The sequence below is a fragment of the Xiphophorus couchianus genome, chromosome 2 (assembly GCF_001444195.1).
Source record: "Xiphophorus couchianus chromosome 2, X_couchianus-1.0, whole genome shotgun sequence".
Classification (NCBI taxonomy): Eukaryota; Metazoa; Chordata; class Actinopteri; order Cyprinodontiformes; family Poeciliidae; genus Xiphophorus; species Xiphophorus couchianus.
Genome location: NC_040229.1, coordinates 27,137,020 through 27,160,231, shown reverse-complemented (window position 1 = coordinate 27,160,231; position 23,212 = coordinate 27,137,020). Strand labels below are relative to the sequence as shown.

At 40.3% G+C, this 23,212-nt stretch overlaps 2 protein-coding genes and 1 non-coding gene across 3 annotated transcripts; all 3 read left to right on the top strand.

Moving 5' to 3' along the window:
- Positions 1-2,233: 2,233 nt before the first annotated feature.
- Positions 2,234-6,988, top strand: rps13 (ribosomal protein S13). Its single transcript, XM_028039969.1, has 6 exons — positions 2,234-2,348; positions 2,853-2,901; positions 2,982-3,060; positions 5,511-5,680; positions 5,800-5,900; positions 6,916-6,988. The coding sequence occupies exons 1-6, from the start codon at positions 2,326-2,328 to the stop codon at positions 6,947-6,949; spliced, it is 456 nt and encodes a 151-aa protein (XP_027895770.1). The 5' UTR covers positions 2,234-2,325; the 3' UTR covers positions 6,950-6,988.
- LOC114137787 (small nucleolar RNA SNORA19) lies at positions 6,065-6,192 on the top strand. Its single transcript, XR_003594103.1, has one exon. It is a non-coding gene; the product is annotated as a small nucleolar RNA SNORA19 (small nucleolar RNA).
- Positions 6,989-7,297: 309 nt separating the features above from the next.
- LOC114158456 (protein phosphatase 1 regulatory subunit 15A) lies at positions 7,298-11,994 on the top strand. Its single transcript, XM_028039957.1, has 3 exons — positions 7,298-7,813; positions 8,503-9,767; positions 10,475-11,994. The coding sequence occupies exons 1-3, from the start codon at positions 7,657-7,659 to the stop codon at positions 10,697-10,699; spliced, it is 1,647 nt and encodes a 548-aa protein (XP_027895758.1). The 5' UTR covers positions 7,298-7,656; the 3' UTR covers positions 10,700-11,994.
- Positions 11,995-23,212: the final 11,218 nt, after the last annotated feature.

Sequence of the window (23,212 nt, the reverse complement as noted above, 5' to 3'; positions counted from 1 at the left end):
TTTTTCTTTCTTCCGCAGTAGTTTTTACAGGATCTAATATGAACTTCCTAGTTCTGCTCTTTTTAGTAACCGTTGAGAGAAATCAGGGAGAGTGTGTGTTAACATGGCCAGTTATTTATTTTTTAATTGGTGACCTCTAGCCTAAACGGATCAGTGTGTACTGTAATCTCTTTCACAAAGCAAATTAAATGTTTTTCAACAAACGCGACGTGCTCCTTCCTGCCTGTGTTACGGTTTAAAGTTGCGGTGTAAATCCTTTTAGTTGTGCTTTTATTTTCATTTTGATCAATGAACATCTTTCTGAGGCCCATCCGTGTTGATGGACCAGGCATCACAGTTACCCAGAACACCTTTTTACATCGATAGTTGTACTTCCTGGCTGATGTGTTGAGATGTTATTCAATATTTTTGCCATAATGTTCTCGCTTGGTGATTTCATACGTTTTGTAAAGTGCACCAGTTCCTCCTCCAGCAGAATAATAGTACATGATGGTGTCGCCCCTATGTGTCAGACGGTTTCCCCTTTTTTCCCCTCAAATTCAACAATGGTAATAATGGCCAAACATTTAAAGAGGCAGCACTATGTAAAATCTGCTTCTTTGTTGTTGTTTTTTTGGGGGAGCGTGGGGGGTGGTGGGGGGGGGGGGGGGGTAGCTTTATGTCATGTTATAATATTGTAGTCATCTAAAACATAGAGTGTCACCATGATGTTTTCATGCATGTTTGAGAAATCCTTTCATCTCCATGGCGACCATATATCGGTGCAAAACGGCTGGATGGACCTAGCTCCGCCTTCGAGGAAGAAGCTCCTCCTCACAGCTACAGTTTCCAAGCTTCTGCCTAACACAGCAGTCCTCAACCCGTGATTCCCCCTCTCAGCTCCTTCAGACTAGCCAGCAGCAATTAGCAAATATCTTGTGGAGCATTTGCTGAGCTCCTTATAGGGGCTACTTCTCAGTGACATGCTGGTAAAAATGTTGCTAAAGGGGTAATAGTGGAGCCATGCTGTGGTGACTTTCTGAAAAAGCTGATTTTAAAGGGACAGAGACCCAATTTCAAGGCATTAAATTAGGAAGTAAAATTTCTAAGTCATATTTAATATTTCTAGCATTTTTCTAACAGGCTAAAAATAATAAAGAACCAAGTAAAATTTATAAAAATAGATTTAATGTAGATATTAGCAGGGGTCTAATTTTATTTATTTTTTATTGAATAATTGCATTTAATTTCCACATCAAGATGGGAGGTAAATGTATCGGTAACATTTATTTAGATCTATTTCAGTTGGTAAGATAGAAACTATGTGGAAAAAAATATTCCATAGAAGACAATATATCAACTCTTGCAAAATGTTTTATTTTAAAATAATAAATAGAAATAAAATTGGAAATATTATCCTGTGCAAGCTATTGTTCTCTGGAAATGTTTGATGTAGTAAATATTTATCAAAAATCGTTAAAAAATTGTCACATTTCAAATATATATTTGCAGCTTTAAAGTTTTATTTAGTTGGGCTGAAGGCAAAAATGTCTCTTTGTATCACCAAGACTCCTGATGCAGACACATAGAAAGGAATGGCTTTAATAAATTGTTTAAACGTATAGTCATCTTAATTTTACTAGAAGCCTATGCAGTTAAACTATACTGTAAAACACACATTTGTATGTACATATATACATATGTGTATATCTGAGGAGGAGTTCAGACACCTTTTTCTAAATATCTTGTAAAAAAAATTATGTTAATTTACATTTCTATTTTTAACTGATCTATCTTTCAGCCACATTTTCAAATTATTCCACAGCTTGACTCCAAATAATCATGCATGCAATTTTGTGGTTACAGAGCGACGTGACGACATTTATTAAACGCTATGAATTGGTTAACATTCATTTTTGACCGACTGTATCTGAGAAAAATGACTGAAGCAATGGTTAAGTTGATCTTTAGTTTTCTTATTATTTGTAAAGTAGAGCCGATAAATTCTAGTGGCCAGTTATATTTATTTGTCTAAAACTATTATTCAGATATTTATGTTGAATTTGGCAAGAATTTCGGAACAATGATGAATAACGCGCAGCTTTCTCGGGAACGGACAACTAAATAAAGACGGAGAATTTACAGGGCATTTCCATTTAAACGATACAACAGTTTAAAACGTAATTAGGTAGATTTTTTAAATACTAATAATCAAAAAAGCAGAGCCACTTTTTATGAGAGCGCCTACCGGAAACCGGGCCGTCTCACGTAACTACGCCACTTCCGACGCAGGCGCAAAATCGTTTCTTCTGTCGCGTGTGCGGCCTCTCTTCCTCTACCGCCATCATGGGTCGCATGCACGCTCCCGGGTGAGCTCTCTTATTAACACTAAAAGTTAGATTTAAACGGCGGCAGGTCGGGTTTTGTCTCACGACGACGCTGATAAACATATAAATGTCGACTGTGGTTTAAAAAATGTAACTTTACACCGTCGCAAAACGAATAAAAAGCAACATAGACGGACCTTCGGATGCTTGTCTGTTTCTAGCTAGCTTACATTAGCATCTCGGCACAGTTGTGGCTCAGAGGAGCGTTACTTTATAATAACATCTTACAGGTTATATATTTTCAGCCGAAGAAATCTTTGAAGCTCATGCACGTTTAAGTTATTGAAGCCAAAGTTTCTGAATGCATGTATTGGTCTCGGTTTGTATCGTTAGCAGATGTTTGAAGCTAGCGTTAGCTGGCCTTTTCGCTTCCACGAGCTCAATTGTGGCTTTTTACCGTGTTGTTTAACATATTAACTGTTGTACTGATTGCCTTTAGTGTTTTCCCCCAACTGTTCATTAAATGATTTATTTTCCCGTTTTCAGAAAGGGCTTGTCCCAGTCAGCTCTGCCTTACAGGCGCAGTGTTCCCACTGTAAGTACGCCTTATATTTCTACTGGATCGGTCCTGATGGTCCGTTGTTCTGGTTAATAACGCAGATGTTGTTCTCATAGTGGCTCAAGCTCACATCTGATGATGTTAAAGAGCAGATCTTCAAGCTGGCCAAAAAGGGTCTGACTCCCTCTCAGATTGGTAAGTCATAAAATGTTAAAAGTGCTGAAACTGGTCAGACTGAGGAACTGGTGATTGTTTTAGATAGCCTCAAAATTCCAGTAATATTCCATATTATTTATTTCTTCATATTTTTTTGCTTGCAGATATTTCAGATTTCATTAAGATCTTGAATGATCTTACAGCATTTTAAAAGCCAAATGTTTGGGGTAGTTTGCCTTAAATCTACATTGAAATCTGAAAAGGAAAAAATGTTTTACAAGTTCCCATTGTTGTTGTCATTTGTCGGTAATAAATCTAATAATTTTTCAAAGTTTAACATTAAAGTTTAACCTGATTAAGTTTCTGTTATGCAAACATAAAAAAAAAACCTCTTTGAAGTAATTAGTTTTGTTGGAATGAAAGTTTTGAGCTAACAACGGGGATTTAAAAAAAAAAAAGATAAGAAATAAAATTGTGTGTATGATTCCCTTTAATCATTTGTAATGGAACAGTAATCACTTGTTGCATTAAACTCAAACCCAGCAATGAGGAAAGACAGAAGTGACAAATTCTTGACACTACACTCAATAACATACCTAGTAGAGCTGCATGAAATATCAAAAGATTCATATCACAAAGAATTAGAGGGAAATAATTGTTGGCTCGTATAGTTATGGACTTGCGTTCTAGATGCTATATTTGTAATGTTAGATTACAGATATAGATGCTTGCGTTCTAGATGCTATAATGTAATATTTAGCCAGTTGGACAGTGTCACAGCAGCAGATGCTCACATTAATTAGACACAAAGGCTAAAAAAAAGTTATGGAAGCAAACAGGAGAAAATCAAAAGGGAATATATTGCAGCCGATATTGACATTGAACGATGTGGCTGAGAAACGTACTGGGATATTTCATATCAATCTATTGATAATTATTTATTAGTTTTTGGCTTTAAATATCTGAAATACTGCCAAACTGGTGGAGTGACAATTCCTGTTTTTTATCCACAGTTTGTATTCCAATCCTTTGGTTTTTTTTGTTGTTGTTTTTTTAAGCAGTAAGTGCAAGGTCCTCAAGGCAGGTTGTTGCTAGGTAACACCCACCTAGTGTAGGTTGCCGTGAGAGGTTGGGCTGCTTACCCCTCCCAGAATGCTGTGCGTTTCTTGATCAGATTTCAGTGAAATTATTGAATATTCTATCAGACATATTATCTTTTATTGATCACTTGTCTATTACAATATGTATTATTGATTTATTGTCCAGCCCTCTGCCACCCGGGTACCGACTGCTGTACAGACTTTAGGACACCTGGCAATGAATTCAATAAAAGGCCATACTTGGTTGTGCTTAGTTACTTTTGTTAACCTGGAGTCTTTTTGTTTTTGTGTACGCGCGCAGACTAAAACTTGGGAATGACCACAAGCGTTTAGTTGGGAGGGAAATAAAATTAAATCGCAATCCACGAGATAAAGATTTGTTTATTATGAATTTTAGGTTTACAATATAATTTTTAATTTTTTGCATTCAGATCTTGACTCTAACACTGAGTGAGCCAGTTAAAATCAATGTTCAGACTGTGATCCTGACGAAACTGGAGAAACTGACCATCAGTCAGTATATCTAGATAAATAATATCAAATAAATATCACATTTAGCACAGCAACATATTGACACAATTTGTTGTCGATGCTGTGTTGAGAGGTTAGAATTAGTTTAAAATGTTTTTTTTAATAGTTAAGATGAGCTGTTCTCATACTATGTAGGTAGAGAAAACTAAATAGCACTCAAAACTGTCGATTGCATCATAAATACTGCAGTGACTCGTACTGAGTAGATTGACATTTTCAGACTTCCTGTGGTTCATAAAAAGAGGAGCTTAATGAGATGCCTGACTAGAAACTTTTTATTTTTCTAGGAAAATTACATTTCTGCTTCAAATCATTTAGCATCTGGTTTGACACCTGACAATTAAGTTGCTGTGTAGAAATATTCGGAGTTCATGGTCTCTTATATTTGTATGAACAGGTTTAATGAAAGGTTTCAGGAAAACTCAGTTAAATTGTAGCTGATTTCTTAGTATTTCATGATTTACCTTTTTCTGTCTAATCAAATGATTTAACTACAGAGAGAAACATACTAGAAGGACCTGGACAAAATGTTTGATATGAAATTAATTCAAAGTTGAGTGTTGCAAAACATCTGTCTTTATCTCTAAAGGTATTTAAAAATTGCTACTTGTTCAGATATAAAGTTGATCATCTAGAAATTCTGTCACTCATTGTTTACATAACGTCACCTTCCTAAAATAATGGCTTATGATTTTTCGTTTAGTTTTTTTGCCAAAAGATGACTGAGGCCAAAAACATAACTTTGGCCATTATTTCAGGAATGTGACGATAATTCAGCCTTTCATTTTTGCTTCACTCAGTTTTGTTGTGTTGGATTTTTTGGCTTTCCAGTCATTTTTGCTTTTCATCCCTGCTCAGGTGTGATCCTGAGGGATTCCCACGGTGTTGCCCAGGTGCGTTTCGTCACCGGCAACAAGATCTTGAGGATCCTCAAGTCCAAGGGTCTGGCCCCTGACCTGCCTGAGGATCTGTACCACCTTATCAAGAAGGCTGTGGCGGTCAGGAAGCATTTGGAGAGAAACAGAAAGGTTCAAATTTTGGATATTAAACATTATTAAATCACGTTTTTGTATTTTGTAAGGTCTGTCTTTTTAATTTTGAAGGTTTCCGCTATAATTCACATTATTATTCATTTTGACGTTTGCAGGATAAGGATGCCAAGTTCCGCCTGATTCTCATTGAGAGCAGGATCCACAGGCTGGCCCGTTACTACAAGACCAAGAGAGTACTGGCCCCCAACTGGAAGTAGTATGTATTCCCTGTTTACTGAAACATTCCTTATTCCTACTTTAGTTGAAGAGTTGACTATATTTGAGAACATTTGGTAAAATTTACTTGAACATTTTAAGTCTCCCATCTGGTAAGAAAACTTGTCAGTTTTTTATTTGTAGTGCATTAGATGCTTTCAGTCAATGCACAATTCATTGTCCTGCTCTTCACTGTTAAGGGTTGTGATATTTCTGTTGTGCTAGAAAAATCTGGAGGTAAATTAGCAGAATGGCTACTTGGTGCTATCTCTGCCAGTCCCCTTCACACATTTAAGTTCATGCTGGTGGTCTTTATAGCTGAGTGACCAGTAGTCCAAGATTCTGCAGCCGGTACTTCCAAGGCTACATCTGGCTCCAGCTAGCTTGCTTTTGTGTGTAATTTACCTACGCACCATTCTTTTTCCATTGTTATCCAGCTACCTATACCTCTTTTCTATAAATAGAGCATGGACTTGCTCTATAAATCAAAGCAATAAAATAAGTTTTATTTAACAAAGAACATGTCAATGGCCTATTTAGAATGAGCAATATCCTGTTTGCCAGGATATTGCCAGGCAAGCAGGCAGGATATTTCACTGATAAAAAGTGAGTTGTCCTGCGATATTAATAAATTATTGGAAACCTTAGCATTTGTTTACATTAATAAACATTGAACTTAAATATTAAACTTTTTAGATGGAAAATTGTACTACCTGATGCAACTGTGATATAAAATTTACTAAATTTTTATTATTCGAGAGGAATACTGGTGTTTAAGGTGCTGAACTTGAAGCCAAAGGCTATTGTAGTAATCATTTATTTGAAAAAGTTGCTCAGTCTTGACCACAACTAATAAACAGGCATTACTGTTTTTATAGACATGCAGCACAATATGTTAATCATGTGTAATGTTATGTTATCTAACATTATTGTATATATGGCAAGCTGTTAACATGTGAATATAATTTTTTTAAGTGGCGTCAATCTTTAATTGTAATCTTTTTCTCTCTTTACAGTGAGTCCTCTACAGCTTCTGCTCTGGTGGCATAAACTCAACCCATTTTGAATAAATAAAACAATTTAAATTCATTAGTATGTGATTGTCTTTTTTGTGTTGCTTAAATATCCCCCTTAAGCCCACAAAACATATAAAGGTTCATCATTACTGTGCGGTTGCTCTGTTCTGTTTATAGCAGTGTTGGCTCCAAGTCAACTTTTTTTTGCGTTAGCTGAAATGAAACGGCTTCTAGTGATGAGAATTTTGTTTTTGATTCATGTGAAAGTCTTGCCTTTTCTTTACGTCATCTTGTTTTTAGCCTACATAAATATCAGGGGCTGCTCGGAGGACTTTCCTGGTTACCGTGGAAATTACGGGCACTTTCTATGCGTCATGCGTCACTGTAGGCACGAGCCGCGTTCCGAGTCTGATTGACAGTTGGGCTGTCCAATCCACTGCCAGACATGACGTCACCGCGTGTATTTAAAGTCCTCTGTTGCAACAACTAGACACTCACTCCTACTACAGCGAAGACACAACATCTAGAGAAACATGGCGTACCTGTTGGAGCAAATTTGACGAAGGAGCGCGAAAATGGCGAAAACCAGCCAGAGAATGAAGCGACAACACTCGAACGCATATCTGTCACCGGCACATACGCGGAGTCTGTTGGTTTTGGACGAGGAATACCAAAATACGTGAGGATATTTATTTTAGTGACGGTGGCCGTAATCCGAGAAGAAAGAGGTGGGGGGATAAAATGGCTCCTACAGTCGCGAGCGGCTCAGAGCGGACGGCCATGGAGAGGTTCGGCGGCGGAGGGATGGCGCTACTTCCCTGGACAAAACAGATGCTCACCGTGCTGTGGGAACAGCTTCGGTTGCTGGTTCAGGTCATCTATTACACTTTTATTTCAGGTAAGAACAAGGCAATGTGACGAGCGCTTTTTCTTTTCTTCATTTTGATACATTTTCTCAAATTTAGCGACAGGGAAATATTTTTGACATGTGAGTAAACGGAAGGTCACATTTTCTTTTGTCTGAATTATGCGAGAAATATTCTTTCACGTTGTGTAAGGGTTTTTTTTTTTCTTCTTTTATACATTTTTCCCAAATGTAGCGAATTTAATGATAAGATTACCTACTCCTTTTTTTCTTAATACTGAAAAATGTGGGGGAAATGTGCAACATATATTCAGTCTAGTGGTGTATGGGTTTTTATCATTTTTTAAAGAAGAAAGTAACTTTAATACAGTTTAGGTCCATATTCAGGAAGATACAATATAAAATAGTTTTTTAGTGGCATGTAAACTAATGCTGATCTACAATTCAGCTGTTGATTCTTATAAACTAGTTGCCTTCTGTCCCGAAGTTCAACATACCAGGAAACAGTAAAAAAGAAAAAAAAAATGTGTTGTGTAATTTCCATAAAGAAATTAGAATATACATTAGTATATATAGAGAGAGAGCAATGTAATGAGTCCTGACTGGAAATAGCTGTGATGTAAAAATGTAAAGTATTTCAAAGTGATGGGATTAACTTCCACATAACCTAATTTTTACTCCTGGATTTATTTAGATTCTCAAATTTTGCTTCTCTTCTCCAGTTTTCCAGATGTTCAGGTTTGAGGTCCACGTCAGAATCACAGACGAGACAGGAGAGCACATCCAGCACATGGGCACGGCCTCCAACACTCCTGAATCCTTCCTGTTCTCATCCTTGTTCGACGGCGAAAACGGCGTCATGGTCGGCAGCTCCAACCCCCTCTCCAACTTTTGCGCCGACGTCGGCGACCCGTTCGCCGGGAAGGCCACTGCTGAGGCCCTACTCTCCAGCCTGCGCGCCGACGACCTGTGCTGCGGCCTGGTCGACGACTTTGTGTCCCGGACGGGAGGCGCCGACGACAGCCTCCTGCTCGGACACCAGTCCACCTGGAAAGTGGGTTTCCCCGGCGATTGGAACATCTTCGTGTCCAGCGACGGCTGTAGCTCCAGCGACGCCTGCCTCAGAAGTTGCGACAAAGCTTTCAAATCCAAACAGGAGACTTCAGAGGAAGACAGAAGCTCTCAGTGGAGCAGCGAGGAAGAACCCAACGTCGTGGAGTTCGAGAGCGAAGAGAGCAAAGAGCTTTGGGAGTCTCTGTCGAAATCGAGTGATCCGTACAATCCCTTCTTTTTCTCCGCCTGCATCTCGACCAACTCTGATATGGGGAGAAGTAAACCCGACGTCAAAACCTACGGCGACGCAGACCTGAAGGCCGGCGAGGAGACGATGGGGCCGCCGCGGCTGAACGCGTGGGTGTGTCGCTCTGATAGTGAGAGCAGCTGGAGCAGCTGGGCCGGCTCCGAGTGTTCCAGCCCCGACGTCGACAAGGAGGAAAGCGACAAGCTCTGGGAGTTCTTCAGCACTCCAGAAGACCCGTATAACCCCTTATACTTCACTGCTAGCACAACCAGCAGCCCCTCTCTCAAAACCAAACCCCCCTCAGCGCGCAAACAAGCCTCACTCCCCGCACCTTCTCCCAAAACCGACACCGACACAGAGAGGCAAAGTAGTCGCCCTCCATCAGAGGATGACGACAACGAAGAGCTGATCTGGGAATCTCTCGGCCAAAAGGACGACCCCTACCACCCGCTGAACTTCAAGGCTTGCCTCCAGAGCACCTCGCCGTCGCTCAAACCCATCGATCCAAATCCGTCCACAAAGACCAGGAAGCAGATAAAAGCATCCAAACCTCCTCTGCCGGACAGGAAGTTAAAGCAGCACCGCCATCAGGACAAAAGACTGGTGCCGTGGAAGAGACCCGAGCCGACGTCTCGGTTACCTGCTGAGGGAAAAACAGAAAACAAGGCCGGCACCAGGCAAAAGAAGGTTCATAGACTTTATTATTTCTATTAAGATTTAAAAGAGATGGGGAACTCGATGAGCTGAAGAATAGAGTAGAAAGAAATGCCCTTAAAGACCTCTCGAAGACTTTTAGTGTAACATTCTTATAACATATTATCATATTGAGTGTACGTTTAACTGGACAGAGGGAGTGTCTGCTCTTAGTGACTGAAAGGGAGAGATAAGAGTTCTTTCCTGTTTCAGTGACACATGCTCAGCCGCTGTGGGCTCAGCTGAGCTGTTTGTTTTTGTCGATTAGCAACGCCTCTGGTCGTCATGACTAATCCTGGTCATGTGACTCCAGCGAGTCAGGAGAATTTGACTGTCGCGCTGAATAAGTCAAGTTTCAGCAGTGTTGCAAAACCAGAATATGCAGAGCTAGTCAAAGTCCAAATACTTGGAGAGTGTTCAGTTTGTAATATTTCTATTTTGAGATATAACCCACTGGTTCTCTTTATTTCCTTCTAAGGACTATAGCAAAAATGAGAAGAAAAATGTGTTGCTTCTTTTTAAATTGGCAATTTTTTATTAATTTTTTTAACTAACCCATCAAGCACCATTTAGAGTGTCCGACATTAAATCAGGGGAAAATTGCCCTATCTCTACATTGGTGCAACTTGAAAAAACGACTTTTTTAATGAAGTTCTTTAACTAAAAGGAGTAACATTTTCTCCGTTCTTTTCCCGCTTCAGGTGCAATTTTCTCCTCTCGTCCAAGTCCACGTCATGCGGACATGGCCCTTCGCCCGCCAGGCGTCCCGTAAAGGTCACTGGGAGGAACTGGCGAGAGACCGCGACCGCTTCCGGAGGCGGATCGCGGACACGGAGCGGGCCGTGGGCTACTGCCTCAGCCAGCCTCACAGGGAGAAGATGCGGGCGCACCTGGACAGTGCCTTGAATCAGACGAAGGGGTCCTGAATGTTTCATTTCTTCTGTGGATGAAAAAGGAAAATTGTGATTGGTTGCAATGCAACAGTGATTTTTATTTATTATTATTATTATTATTATTTTGGGGTTTTTTAGGCCAATTAGAAAATTTGATGTTAGGCCATTTTAAATGTTCGGTGTGAAGTTGAACAACTTTGTACCTCAAGAGGTTTTTTTTATACATTGTGTAACTGTTGCACTGACTGACACTTTCTCATGTTAACCTCAGCATTAATGTGTGGAATGTTGATTATGATTTTTTTTTGTATGCCTTATATACTGACCTAGTAATGTAACCAACTAATGCTCTGTGGAGCTTTTTTGTCCTGTATTTCTTACCATTGGCTTGAAGAGTTTCTACTTGTTTTTTTTCTACGTGTGCAGAAACCACAGCGGTGAATCTTGAGGTTTAAGTAGAGAGTGATGATGTCATCAGAAAGCAGAGCTTTACGTTACAAAGTGTTTTGAGAACAAATATATGTATGTATATGTAAGTGTTGGAAGGACTTTATAGTTAATTATAATTTTTTTTGCTTTACCTTTATTTTATAATATCATCCATTTTATTTACCTTTGCAATTTACATTTTAATAATGTGCTTTGAGTGTCTTGAGTGTTTCGAAGTGTTTGCAGAAACTCTGGAAGTGGCCTGCTGAGGAGTGAAAAAGGAGGATATCATGAACGAGACATTCATGGTTGCCCAGAGGAACTGCAAACCTATAGTCTTATCTTATGAAATATGCTTTTGAAGATTGTATGAATGAGTTGTGTTCATGTGAGTGTGCAGCTGTTTTCTGCTCCCCCTCCCTTCAGGGCTGCACACCGTCATGTAAGTAGGTTGTTCCTAATTCTAATAAAAGCAGGGCAAGGCTCAGTTGAAGCTTCAGAGCATTGGCAGAAATCTGTAACTGGGTTTCAGCTGTTTTCTCCCTGCAGGTAAAACTAAATTCTGACTCTTGTCTCTTCTTTGTGTCTGTGTTTAGGTCATTTAGACCTAACAGTAAGCATGATGGAAACATCGACATCTGGGGCAATTTGTGTTGTGCTGTTGATATATTTATTGCGTTTATTTATGCTTTTTGTCTTGTTTTTTTAAAATGTGTATTTATAGTTTGGGGGCTGCCTTTCAACGTTGAGTGAAAAGGCAAGTTTTTGACAAGACTGAACACTTTGATCAATGTGACCCACTCAGCTTCTCATGGTAACGTCATGTGGCTTGAAGTTTGTTGGTAGCAAATTGATCGTAGCTACTGTACATTGTTCAGTCAATAAAATTTGTCACAATACGATTTACCTTGAGTTTTTTTTTTTAAGCGTCCTGATTAAAAATGTGGGCAAAGTCAGAAGGTGAGCCATTAATAAAGTGTGTAAGTAGATAGAATGCAGAGGTTAAATTAAAAAACAGTCAGATTGGCCTGGACCGCTGTGATTCACAAAATATGACCTTGAGTAAAATTTCCAGGGTGTTTACAGATAATTTAAAAAAAAAAAAACACGTTTAACAGTTAATATTGAACTTTTTTAAAATGTTTTTTCTTACAGGAATGTAAGTTGTGAGATGGGGGGGTAGAGACACGCTGTAAACGTTGGCGCCATTAACGGCCATGTCTGTCTCGCGCCCGGTATAATCAGTGATGGCATAGTTACTTTGAAAAAGTAACTATAATCAGATTACTGATTACTCCTTGAATAAGTAACTTAGTAAGATTACTGACTTGATTTGGAAAGTAACTAAGTTACATTAAAAGTAACTTTTTTAGTTACTTTCAGCAGCTGCTAACAACAACGCTCCCCCACCTGTGAAAATTACATCCACAGGTCATTTATTGGCAAAAGTATTGGCAACGTATTTTTGCCAATACTTAATTGTAAATTATTTTCTAATGTTAACATCAACAATGTGTCTCCACTTATATGGTTGAACTGAACGGGAAGATTGTTTAATGGTTACAAAAGTACAAAACAAATGTTAGTAATTTGTGCATGTTTTGGCGTGCTCCACTGTTGTCTGGAAAACTCTTAAGAAGGATTTTACAAGCCCCCCGCCCCGGCCTCCAGGTTCTGCTTTACGGCCCTGCGTTTGTTGTCAGCGCTCCTCCTGCGGCTCCACAATTCAGATGACCTGCTGCACAGATTTGTGACACTCATCTTAATATTAATAATTATGATGGCGTTTAGTTGCGCCACAAAACAAAAAAAAAACTCCCAATGTTTTTTTTTTTGTAAATGAAAATGAAAACTGTTGTTTTTCATTTACAGCCGAGTTAATGTCGTTAAACTGTATGGCGGAAATTTTCAGCAGATTTGAGAGCAACTTCTATAAATCCACAGGACACTTCAGCCCCAGACCTCCTACAGCCAAACAGGCCTTTATAGGGACACTCACTGATATGTTGAATACATATAGATGGCACCGGTATTTTTAATTTCATTATTATTGAAAAATCTACCTAATTTTTTACCAAATCTTTGCTCACATTATCAAATAAGATCTTCTTTGATGTTTCCATATAACAAAGAAAAATCTCAGAACACACTTTTGTTTTCACCTGCCTTCACAGCACAAGGTTCCTTCATCACTTCCTTTTCCTAAATCTGACCCCTGACCCCAAAAACAGCGCTTCCCCTTGTGCGGACCAGGCTTCAGTCCCCACAAGGAGAAGTGGGTCCCCACAACGTTGTATGTTTCAGGAAAATGGTCCCCACAAGGTATTAGAAACAAACGCACCCACACACACACCCACACACACACGCAAACACACTCAGACACATGCACAATTCAGAAGCTTCTGGTTTTCCCACTGGGCCCGATGAGCCTCTGTGCATACAAACTGCTGTAAGGCTGTCATCAGACAAGTGTTGAAAACACAAGTGTGATGAAATGATGTTCCTGAGGGATGAAATCAGTTAGCGCGTCCCACCCCCGACAGCGTGGTGCGAAGGTGAGCAATCGGCCGTCAGCCGTGGCGGCTCAGCAACATGTCCTCTGACGCTCCCACCCCCAGCACCGTCGTCCCTTCATGCTCAGCGTCAAATCCATCGCACAGCAGTGAAAACAAGAAACATTCTTCCTACCATAACTGACTGTAAAGGAAGCGGAGAGCAAATCGTGGAAACACAGCTTTCAGTGTTTTTATGGAGCTGGAAGCTTTGAACGGTTTCTACAAATAAATCCACTCGTCGCCGTCTGGTGTCAGGCACGTTTTGAGCACAATTGTTGAGTCTTTAAGAAGCAGTTTTCCTCTGAGAAATTCAAAAGATAGTCCCCACTGGACCCATCTCTGAAAATGCTAAACTTACGCCAGTCTAACTAAAAAGAATTTTCAAAAGATATTTTTTTTAAAAAAAGCTCTAATGTTAGTCCTTTAATGTCCCACCAGCTCTCTTTGGACTATGTAGATGGTTTTTTTTAGTTGGTCATTGTCCTCTGATTGTTACAGGACCCACAGGTCACAGTGAACCTTCACTCCGAAACTGCTTCTGTCGTTTACTGTTCTGTTTTCTCCACTTTCTTCTGTACTTTGGGTTTCCTTTTCAGTGGAGCAACCTGAGATTTCCAGCACTTTCCAACAAACGTCTTAACAATAAAGGCCAGCTGGTTTGTTCACTGAACAATCGATCGCTCTCAGTGAAGATCACTCGCCTTTGAACTCCATTAATGATTCCATTGAACAGAACCAACTAAATGTTTCAGTGGTAGCAGGTAAAATAAATACAAACACAACCACTTTGTTACATGCATGTAGAAATATAATTTCTGTCCAAAACTAGTGATTGATGTTGGACTCCAGTCATTTGAAGCCTGACTAGGTCTGGACTTTGACTCTTTTGACATTTGTATTTGCAAAAACTAAATAAAAAAAAATTAATATTTATAATTTTACAACCACTTCAATGCACTAATTAGAGTTGGTTGATCACATAAACCCTAATGTAAAACAGTGCGTTGCATTAAAACATTAAAAAAAAGTTCAAGGAACACAAATACTTTTGCAAGCTACTGTGAATAAAATGTAGTGTCCGGTTTAAATCCAATGCAACCAGATGGCTGTAGCAGGTGATTTTACCTTTGACCCCACATTGACCAGATGAGTACAACCACCTTCCCCTGCCTGCACCTTCATTAAGGCCACCCTTTGCTATCTTCCTTTTCTCAAACCCACCCTGCTTTGCATCTCTGTCTGCGTCTTCCTCCTCCTCAGTATCATAAACCGGGTGGCCCAGGCGACCCCCGTCTCTAGGCAACCGGATGGAGCAGCGAGGCGTTGAAAGGATTGCAGGTGATTGCAGCAGTGGTAGACTCAGCAACAGCAGGGGCAGTGGGTTTTCGCTAACACACACACACACCCCACACACACACCTACACGCAACTCCACACACATGTGGTTGCCTCTGCGAAGCCGCCTGCCAGAAAAAAGGTGTCTCTCGGGTCACAATTAAGTGATGATGCAACCAACATGCAGCTATTGTGTCTGACAGCAGCTCAGACAGGCAGACTACAGGAGACGCTCTAGACTGCCAGTGTGTCCTTCCTGGGAAGACACGAACATCTCTCCTGACACTTTGTTAGAGCCTGGGGTGCCAAATCCATCCCATCGACCTGCAGATTGTGTCGTTCTGTTTCTTCTCTATGAACACAGAGCATCAGAATTACAGGAAGCCTGCGTAGCCAGACCCTTCATGGGGTTCTGTAGCATTTTTGGAGCATTAGTTGCCTTTAATTGATCATTTATTGACAGGATGGTAGGTTGTTGATCATCACAGCTTGCGTCGATGACTGAGGCCTCCATACACGGGTCGCCCGCTCAACCCACCCAGCGCGCGACCTCGAAGATTTTCTTTTTATCATTATCATATCATTCTGAAAAACTCTACAACTGTTACTCATCCCTGATAAAATAAACAGAATGATGTAATCAGTCATCAGCACCCCTGTGGCAACGCTTCCTACTTCCAACATACTCATTGCTTCCTATGTCTGACCAACACCCCGCGTCCGACATTGTTGATTTAAGAGGCTGTAATTGATTTGAATGGCTGTAAAGCACTCATTGAGCCACTGGGGGGCGCACAGCGGCCTGGCTGAGCCGTGATAGTAAACACTTCGTCGCTGAATAATTTAATCATTGCACTGAAACCAAAGTTCAGCTTTGAAAACCAGACCAGATATTTTTAATCTCGGCCATGTTCTCAGGTTTCCTCAGTCGCACAAGTTACAGATTTAGAGATTCATGCATGCATATTCTTTGGTCAACATGAAAACATGTGACTCTACTGCCCCCTTGTGGCCAGTTTTACAACAACGTTCTCATCCCTCAGTGAGAGGCGAGAGAGCCGACGATGAAAAAACAACAACAAAAAACAGGAAACTGTCTGGGAAACAGATTCATTTTTGAAACATCTATTTAAATTAGAATATAACTAACACTAAAAACTAAAAAGTCCAAACTAAAGCAGGTTACATCATGCATCTCTGCTTCGTTCAGGATTTATCATCTCTTGGTATGAAATATTTTTTTTAACCAGTGACAACCTGGAAGACGTAAGAGATGATAACACAACCATATTATGATGAAACATTTGCCAAATAGGTTGAAGACCGACAGATAAACAAATAGTGAGCGCATCGTCTCTTCAGTCTCCACTAGAGGGAGACAGAGTCGAGCAGAAAAGGTTTTTTGTTTTAGGTTTAGTAAGACCATCTAAGAGGCTTTTTAATTACAAAATTTAGTTGCTGCACGTGTAAAGTCTTTTACAAGCATTTTGTGGTTTTTAAACAATACAAGCCTTATTTACCGAAGAGTCCTGACAATTTTTTTCTGACGTTGATTTTTCCCATCTACAGTTTCATTTTGACATGGTTTTCACTTTCTTGTTCTGATAGCCCAGAAATTGATTCCCATTTATTTTGGCCATGTGAGTTCATTCGAAAGCTGTCGAAAAAAACCTCAAATTATTTACTAGAGAGAGAGAAACAAAGCCCGTCTTTCTTCTCTCTTCATTTTGTTGTGTGGGTGCTCAAAGTACGACAGAAAATATGAAACTGTAGTAAACCTCTTTTTAGTCTTATCAAAATTTCACATTTAAAAATGTAAAGCACCTAAAACCCAGGCGTTACTTTGTACATTTACATTATTTTTTTATGTAATTGTCCAGGTTCATTCTGACCTGGACGATTTGTTATTGTTTTAGTTCTATTTGGTTGACATACTTCATTCTGACAAACGACTGGCAAACCAGTACTTCTAACTTTTAAATGAGTAAATGCATTGAAAGATGATATTCTGATCATCACAAATAGATGCAATACCAAACTGAAAAACAATTATTGGAGTATTTTGTGTGACATAGTGCCTTCTAAAAGTGTTTATGCTCCTTGAATCTTTGAATACTTTAGATTTTTTGGACATTTCAGAAATTTAGTTTCTTACAGAGACAATGGCACATCATGATACACCGTTTCCACAATATAAATGGCCGCCTTGTGATAAATAACACGATAGTTGATAATGTTATGATTCAGTCTGTTTCACTACACTTAGAACACAAAAACTCCCTCTGGGATTACTTTTTTTACACTCTCATTTGTCAGAGTTGTGGAGACGAAAATCTTATCGCCGAAAATTGCAAGTCTCTCTTTTTTTGAGAGAGACTTTGGTTTCTTTCGAGAACAGAGTACAAAGCTCACGCTCTAAAGCTTTCGACTTTCCTGCAGGTGATCACTTAGATTGTCTCTTTCTGAAATCAGGATGCCAGTGCGGGAACGGTGAGCTTCTGTCGGCCTGCGGGCTTGTAGGCAAGCTGCACATGGAGTTCGTTCAGAGTGGAGTCATGCATTATTCACCGAACATTTACATAAAGCGCAACGGGTGAGAACAGTGCCAGAAACGCCTGCGTCTGTGTCTCAGAACCTCCCTCTGAATTTCTCTACCACGGGAGATTGTTGTTGCTGCTCACTCAGCAGATGTTGATGGATTTGTAGACATGAGCTCGGATTCTCAAGCACTTTCTCTGAAAACCTTACAACACCATATATAGAGCACATAACACCAGTTTTAAAGTCCCTCCACTGGCTCCCTGTAGCTCAAAGAATAGACTTTAAAATACTGTTGTTAGTTTATAAATCACTGAACGGCTTCGCACCACAATACATTAAAGATCTGCTGTTGTTGTTTCAACCTTCCAGACCTCTCAGGTCTTCTGGTTCTGGTTCTGCTCTGCATCCCCAGAACCAGAACCAAACGAGGAGAAGCAGCTTTCAGCCTCTATGCACCACAAATTTGGAACAAACTTCCAGAAAACTGTAAAACAGCTGAAACACTGACTTCCTTTAAATCTCAACTAAAAACCCACCTGTTTAGGATTGTATTTGAAATGTAATCAATTACAAATTTATTGATGGAACTTGACTTAATGTCGTGTTTTGATTGTTGGTTCTATGTTGCTTTGTGTTTCTGTGTTTGTAATGATGTAAAGAACTTTGAAATGCCTTGATGCTGAAATGTGCTATACAAATAACATTTGATTGATTGATTGATTGATTGATTGAACACCAATATAGAGAGAGCAAAGGGAGGGGCATTTATAAATGGGCATTTATATTTGGAACAGAAGTTTCTGCTTACCATACCACTAGCTTTAAATTGAGATTTGAAGGAACGGACATTGAAAAACAAACTCTTAGGTCATCGCCATTTCCTTGTGATTACGAAGTTTTGCCAAAAGTCATTATAGATGATAACGAGCTCCGAGGGGTTTGCTAAAAACAGATTCTACACCAAGATTGATGCATGAAAACAAACGCAAAGTGAATAAATAAAAAAAAAAAGCACCAAGTTCTGATCGATTCTAATCTCTTTGCAGTGCTCCTTCTGGCCATTCTCCAATTAACATGGATTGTCTCCGGCAGAATTTCAAGCGGGCCAATCAGTGAACAGAAGCAGACATTGTGGACGAAGACGTTGATTTTCTGCGCTGTTTTAAAATTGTGTTCTGCCGGATCTTTTAACAATGGCAGCGGTGGAACCAAACGAAGCCGTTCCAGCAGCCGGCTCATTTGGTTTGGCGCGTCTCTCTTTTCCGGAGACGATGGTAGTCCAGAGTCGTAGGCAATTTCATAAGCTTCATAGAACCAAACTGCCGTATTAAAGCTCAAGGCCAAATGTTAGCCATTGGGTAAAATTTAAAAATTTAAGCACACCCCCCCATAAATAATCCTTAGTCCTCGAGGCGGCTGTCGCAGGTTCGATTCCCGACTTGGTGACCTTTGCTGCCTGTCTTCCCTCTCTCTCTGTTTACCTACTTTCCTGTCTTACTACTAGAGCCAAAAAAAAGCCTTAAAATAACAACAAAAAATCTCAACACAGTCCATCCCCAGGATGAAATCAATTCTCTATAGCCGGACAAAGCAACAGCACAGTCTGGCACTAAAGCGCTACATATCAAAAGCAAATGACAATCACCATTTGTCTGTCCAGCAGGGGGCAATGCAACAAATTCAGCTCAATGTCAAGAGGTGCAACACCAAATTTCAGACTCGACAGGTTCAGAGGTCATTCTGAAGGTTCGAGTTGATAACAGAGATGTTCAGAACAGATCAGTGTTGCTGGTTTACAGGAGTTGACTGGAAGACGGTCTCTCTCCTCTAAGCCAATTATGGAAGCAGGACCTGGATGTAGAACGTTTTTCTGACAGATGAATCTTTGCCATGTTTGGGTGAATGATGAGGTGTTCTTTGTTTTTAGCAATATCAGTCTGGGACCTACAGTATATCTCTGTACATTTCACATTACATTCCAAAAGATCTAATATTCCCTTTGTGACGCTTCGCTGGTTAAAATCAGAGGTTTTACATCCATTCTCTTTTTCTTTTTTACGTACTCAGTGTTGGTGTTTTGGATGGAAATGAATGGTTCTATCCAAAACAACATGGAGGCTTACACTGCAGCCCTTACATATAAAAATCCACATCAAAGATTTTCATCAACTTTATTCAAATTTGTCCCCACACACTATGAAAATTGTTTGTGTTACTTGACATAAATTTGCATGTGTTTCTCTCCTGGCTGGCAGCAGTGTGTGTGTGTGTGTGTGTGTGTGTGTGGGCGTATGTGTGTGTGTGTGTGTGTGTGTGTGTGTGTGGAAAGAGGCCCGTAGTGTTTACTGTGGCTAGAAAATCCGCCTCCTGAATCCGGTCCTACGTCTCTTGTTTCCGTGTGTTTGCTTTCTTTGTTTTTCTTGTATTTTTTTTATTTTTTGCCAGCTCCATCGACACACACACACACCCACACACACATACACACACACACACGCAAATACACAGCAAGCTGCAGAAAGATACTGCTCATCCTGGTGATTCTTGTTTTTCTGCAGCTTGATTCAAACGCATGAGCAGCAGGCGGAAAGAGATAAACACATCAGCTGGCGGCTATCTGCTTTGTGTTTTGAAATTTTTTGTCTTGTTTTGTTGGTTTGGTTTGGTCTCTAAGGTGTTGCTTCGCTCCAGATAAATGGGGTGTCATGAAACGATGTTTGCACAACAGAGATGCTCATTTGTGCTATTTGAGATGACCGGAATCTGCAGCGTTGAGGCCAAACAGTAAAGTTCAAAGCTGAGGAATGACCTCTTGTTTTGTTTGGTCAATTTATTTCCCTTTTCATATATTCAAAGTCATTGTTGTCTATCGTGGGTTTTATATTATACACGGCACAAGACTCCACTGATGAAGAGACAGACAGCAATGGCTGGAATGTGTGCTACAAAAGTATATGATGAATGGAAGTTTTGTTTCCTTTGCGTTAGAAAACATCTGCTACGACACCAGAAGAAGCGTTCACTCAGCCAACAGAGGGAGAAAAAAAAAACCCCCCAGCAATGTTTGTGCTCCAGCCTGCATTCAGTCTCCATGGCAACCGACGTCTTCACTGGCCGACAGAGCAGTCGCAGCAAGCCTGAGATCCATAGTAGAGGCTGAATTCAGACCTTATTTAGACATTGATTCAATCTTAATTTCATAACCCAGAATTAGATGTAGATGCAGCCGGTAAATTAGGTAATAAACCTTTTCGTCGTTAGGATATTTCTAAAGGGACTCTCTAAATCATTCCACTTCATTAAACAGAACCAGTGTCTAGTGTTGCTTTGATTCTTTCATTCATGTTTAAGAAATCCTCCAATCTCCCATGGCAACCATTCGGTGTGGAAAACACCCCGGTGGACCTGGCGCCGCCTTCAAAGGATGAAGCTCCTCTTCGCAGCTGAAGCTTCCCAGCAGAACTTCTGCATTAAAGAGCAGCCCTGCCCTGCGACTCCCCCACTCAGCTCCTTCAGACTAGCCAGCAGCAATTAGCAAACACCTGGTGGACCTGATCACCTGCTGAGCTCATTACAAGAGCTACTTCTCAATGTAGTGCTGGTAAAAACGTTGTTGGAGGAGCCATGTTGTAGTGACTTCAGGAAGGCAGAGCTTCAGAAAGAGCAGGAGTTTCTTAAAGAGACAGAGGCCCAAATTTGAGGTGTTAAATTAGGAAGCAACATTTATTTAAAGTTGATACATCCAGCATTGTTAGAACGACTGAAGTTCACATCGTTACTTGGTTATTCTATAAAATGTCACTATCTGCCTGGAAAACACATAATACTGCCCCGAATACCTTTAGGGGAAGTTTATGTACCACCACTAATATTAATGCTACATTCTGAGTGGTTCTAGGGTATTTTTTTTGTGTCGTTCAGCCATGTAGCCATGCAGACTACATGGCTGAACGACACAGTTCCACCCAGATGAACTGATATTCCATTGGCTTAAATCAGCTCTCACTTTTTTTTTTTCTTTTGGATCTCATGACTTTTGTGTGCATTGATGTTGATAGTCCCCTCCCCCGACAGGATGTGTGCCGGATGCCTGTTCGTGTCGACAACACAAAGCCACGTCCAGGCAGGCCGAGCTGAGCGGCAGGATGAGGTCGGGTCTGTAGGACTGAGAGCTGGGGTGACCCTTCCTTCGTGCGAGGAACGTTTGTGTGAAAACATCAAGCTGTGTGTCGCTAAAAGCGACGTAAGCCTGGCTGTTTGGAGAGCATCGCTTCAGGGAGTCGCTTCTACGGCAGCCTGAAACAGCATTGGAAGTGTGTGCTCGGGTTTAGCATGTATTTACGCGCGACGCTCACGCAGACCCGAACATGCGAAATGATTCGTGAAAGCACAGCCACAATGCTCTCAAAAGCTTTGAAATTTTTGGAAGTGGCACACGGCGAACAGCAATGACAAAAAAATGGCATTTTACCATAAACCGTGGGTGTGTATCTGGTGGGTTTGTTTGGAGAGGCTAGAGGTGTGCAGATCGCACCTGTGAACTATTTGCTCTCATGCACACTTGTTGGAGCTGCTGGCATTAGAGTTTAGTTATTCAGAAGTGGCTTCAAAAGAATTTCCAAACTATGTGTTCACTCCTTCTTAGAAGGTTTTTGCACTCTGTGCGCAGTTGAACAAATCATTTTTAATGCTGGCAAAGAGAAAATATCAGCTGCAGTCAATCATGATGACTAATGAGTGGATAACATCCCTGTTTTTGGCTCCGTCTCCAGAGGCAGAGGAATCATTCCGCCCCCTCGGAGTGATTCTTAAAACATTGAATACATTTTTTTTTTAAATACCTGGACAGATTTAAAAAGATATTATGTTTACATTTGTTCACATTTGTAGCAGCAGAGGTGAGCATGTGGGATGGGCCCACGAAATTCTTTCTAGAATGTAGAAAATTGTTCATTTTCAAAGCGCGTCAGGGACGAGCTCGTTTAAACCAGCAGCGCTTCATATTTCTGTCCACTAGGGGGCAGCACAACAACCATTCAGGCACAGAAATACATCCTACATCCCTTTGATTTAAATCGCGGTTTGTTTGTTTGTTGTTGTTGTTGTTTTTATCAATAAGCTTTTCACTGTTGGAAATAAAATACGCAAGAGATCAAATCTGTAGAAAGCTGTAAGGAATATTGGTTGTGTTGTTTCCCATTGATCAAACTTGAATATTTTAAATAAATATTAAAATATGCATAAAGTCATTGATCATATTTTCCACTGAAAACCTCGATGAAAATACACTAAAGAAAAATGATAGCCAAACTACAGAGTAACTGAATTTTTATTTTGTCATTAATTTCTCACTATAATTTCTGTCCATGTCATATAACACATAGCCTTTCTGACTGTTGGAAAACAACAACAACAGCAACAACAAGAAAAAGGAAAAAGCAAAAACTAAAACACTACAAACCCCCTGAAGACGATAAAGCCGAGGTAAGGAGCTGAAAACAACAAAACCAGACCCGGTTTTGACATCAGAGGATATATAACTCTCCCTCCGCCCATCACTCGCATCTTTTGCTTCTCGCGGAGTCTTTCGGGCTGTTTACAATATAAAATATTGATCAATGCAACACTGGAATGCAGCTCTGCAGAGTGCGCCGCCAAAAGACAAGAGCCACTGCAAAAGGAATGTCAAT

Bases quoted from the DNA above. Each gene is read 5' to 3' on its own strand.
- rps13 (XM_028039969.1), top strand. From the start codon at position 2,326: ATGGGTCGCATGCACGCTCCCGG. The intron at 2,902-2,981 runs GTAAGTACGCCT...TTGTTCTCATAG, and splicing joins ACAGGCGCAGTGTTCCCACT to TGGCTCAAGCTCACATCTGA. The intron at 5,901-6,915 runs GTATGTATTCCC...CTCTCTTTACAG, and splicing joins CTGGCCCCCAACTGGAAGTA to TGAGTCCTCTACAGCTTCTG.
- LOC114158456 (XM_028039957.1), top strand. From the start codon at position 7,657: ATGGCTCCTACAGTCGCGAGCGGCTCAGAGCGGACGGCCATGGAGAGG. The intron at 7,814-8,502 runs GTAAGAACAAGG...TCTCTTCTCCAG, and splicing joins CTATTACACTTTTATTTCAG to TTTTCCAGATGTTCAGGTTT. The intron at 9,768-10,474 runs GTTCATAGACTT...TTCCCGCTTCAG, and splicing joins CCGGCACCAGGCAAAAGAAG to GTGCAATTTTCTCCTCTCGT.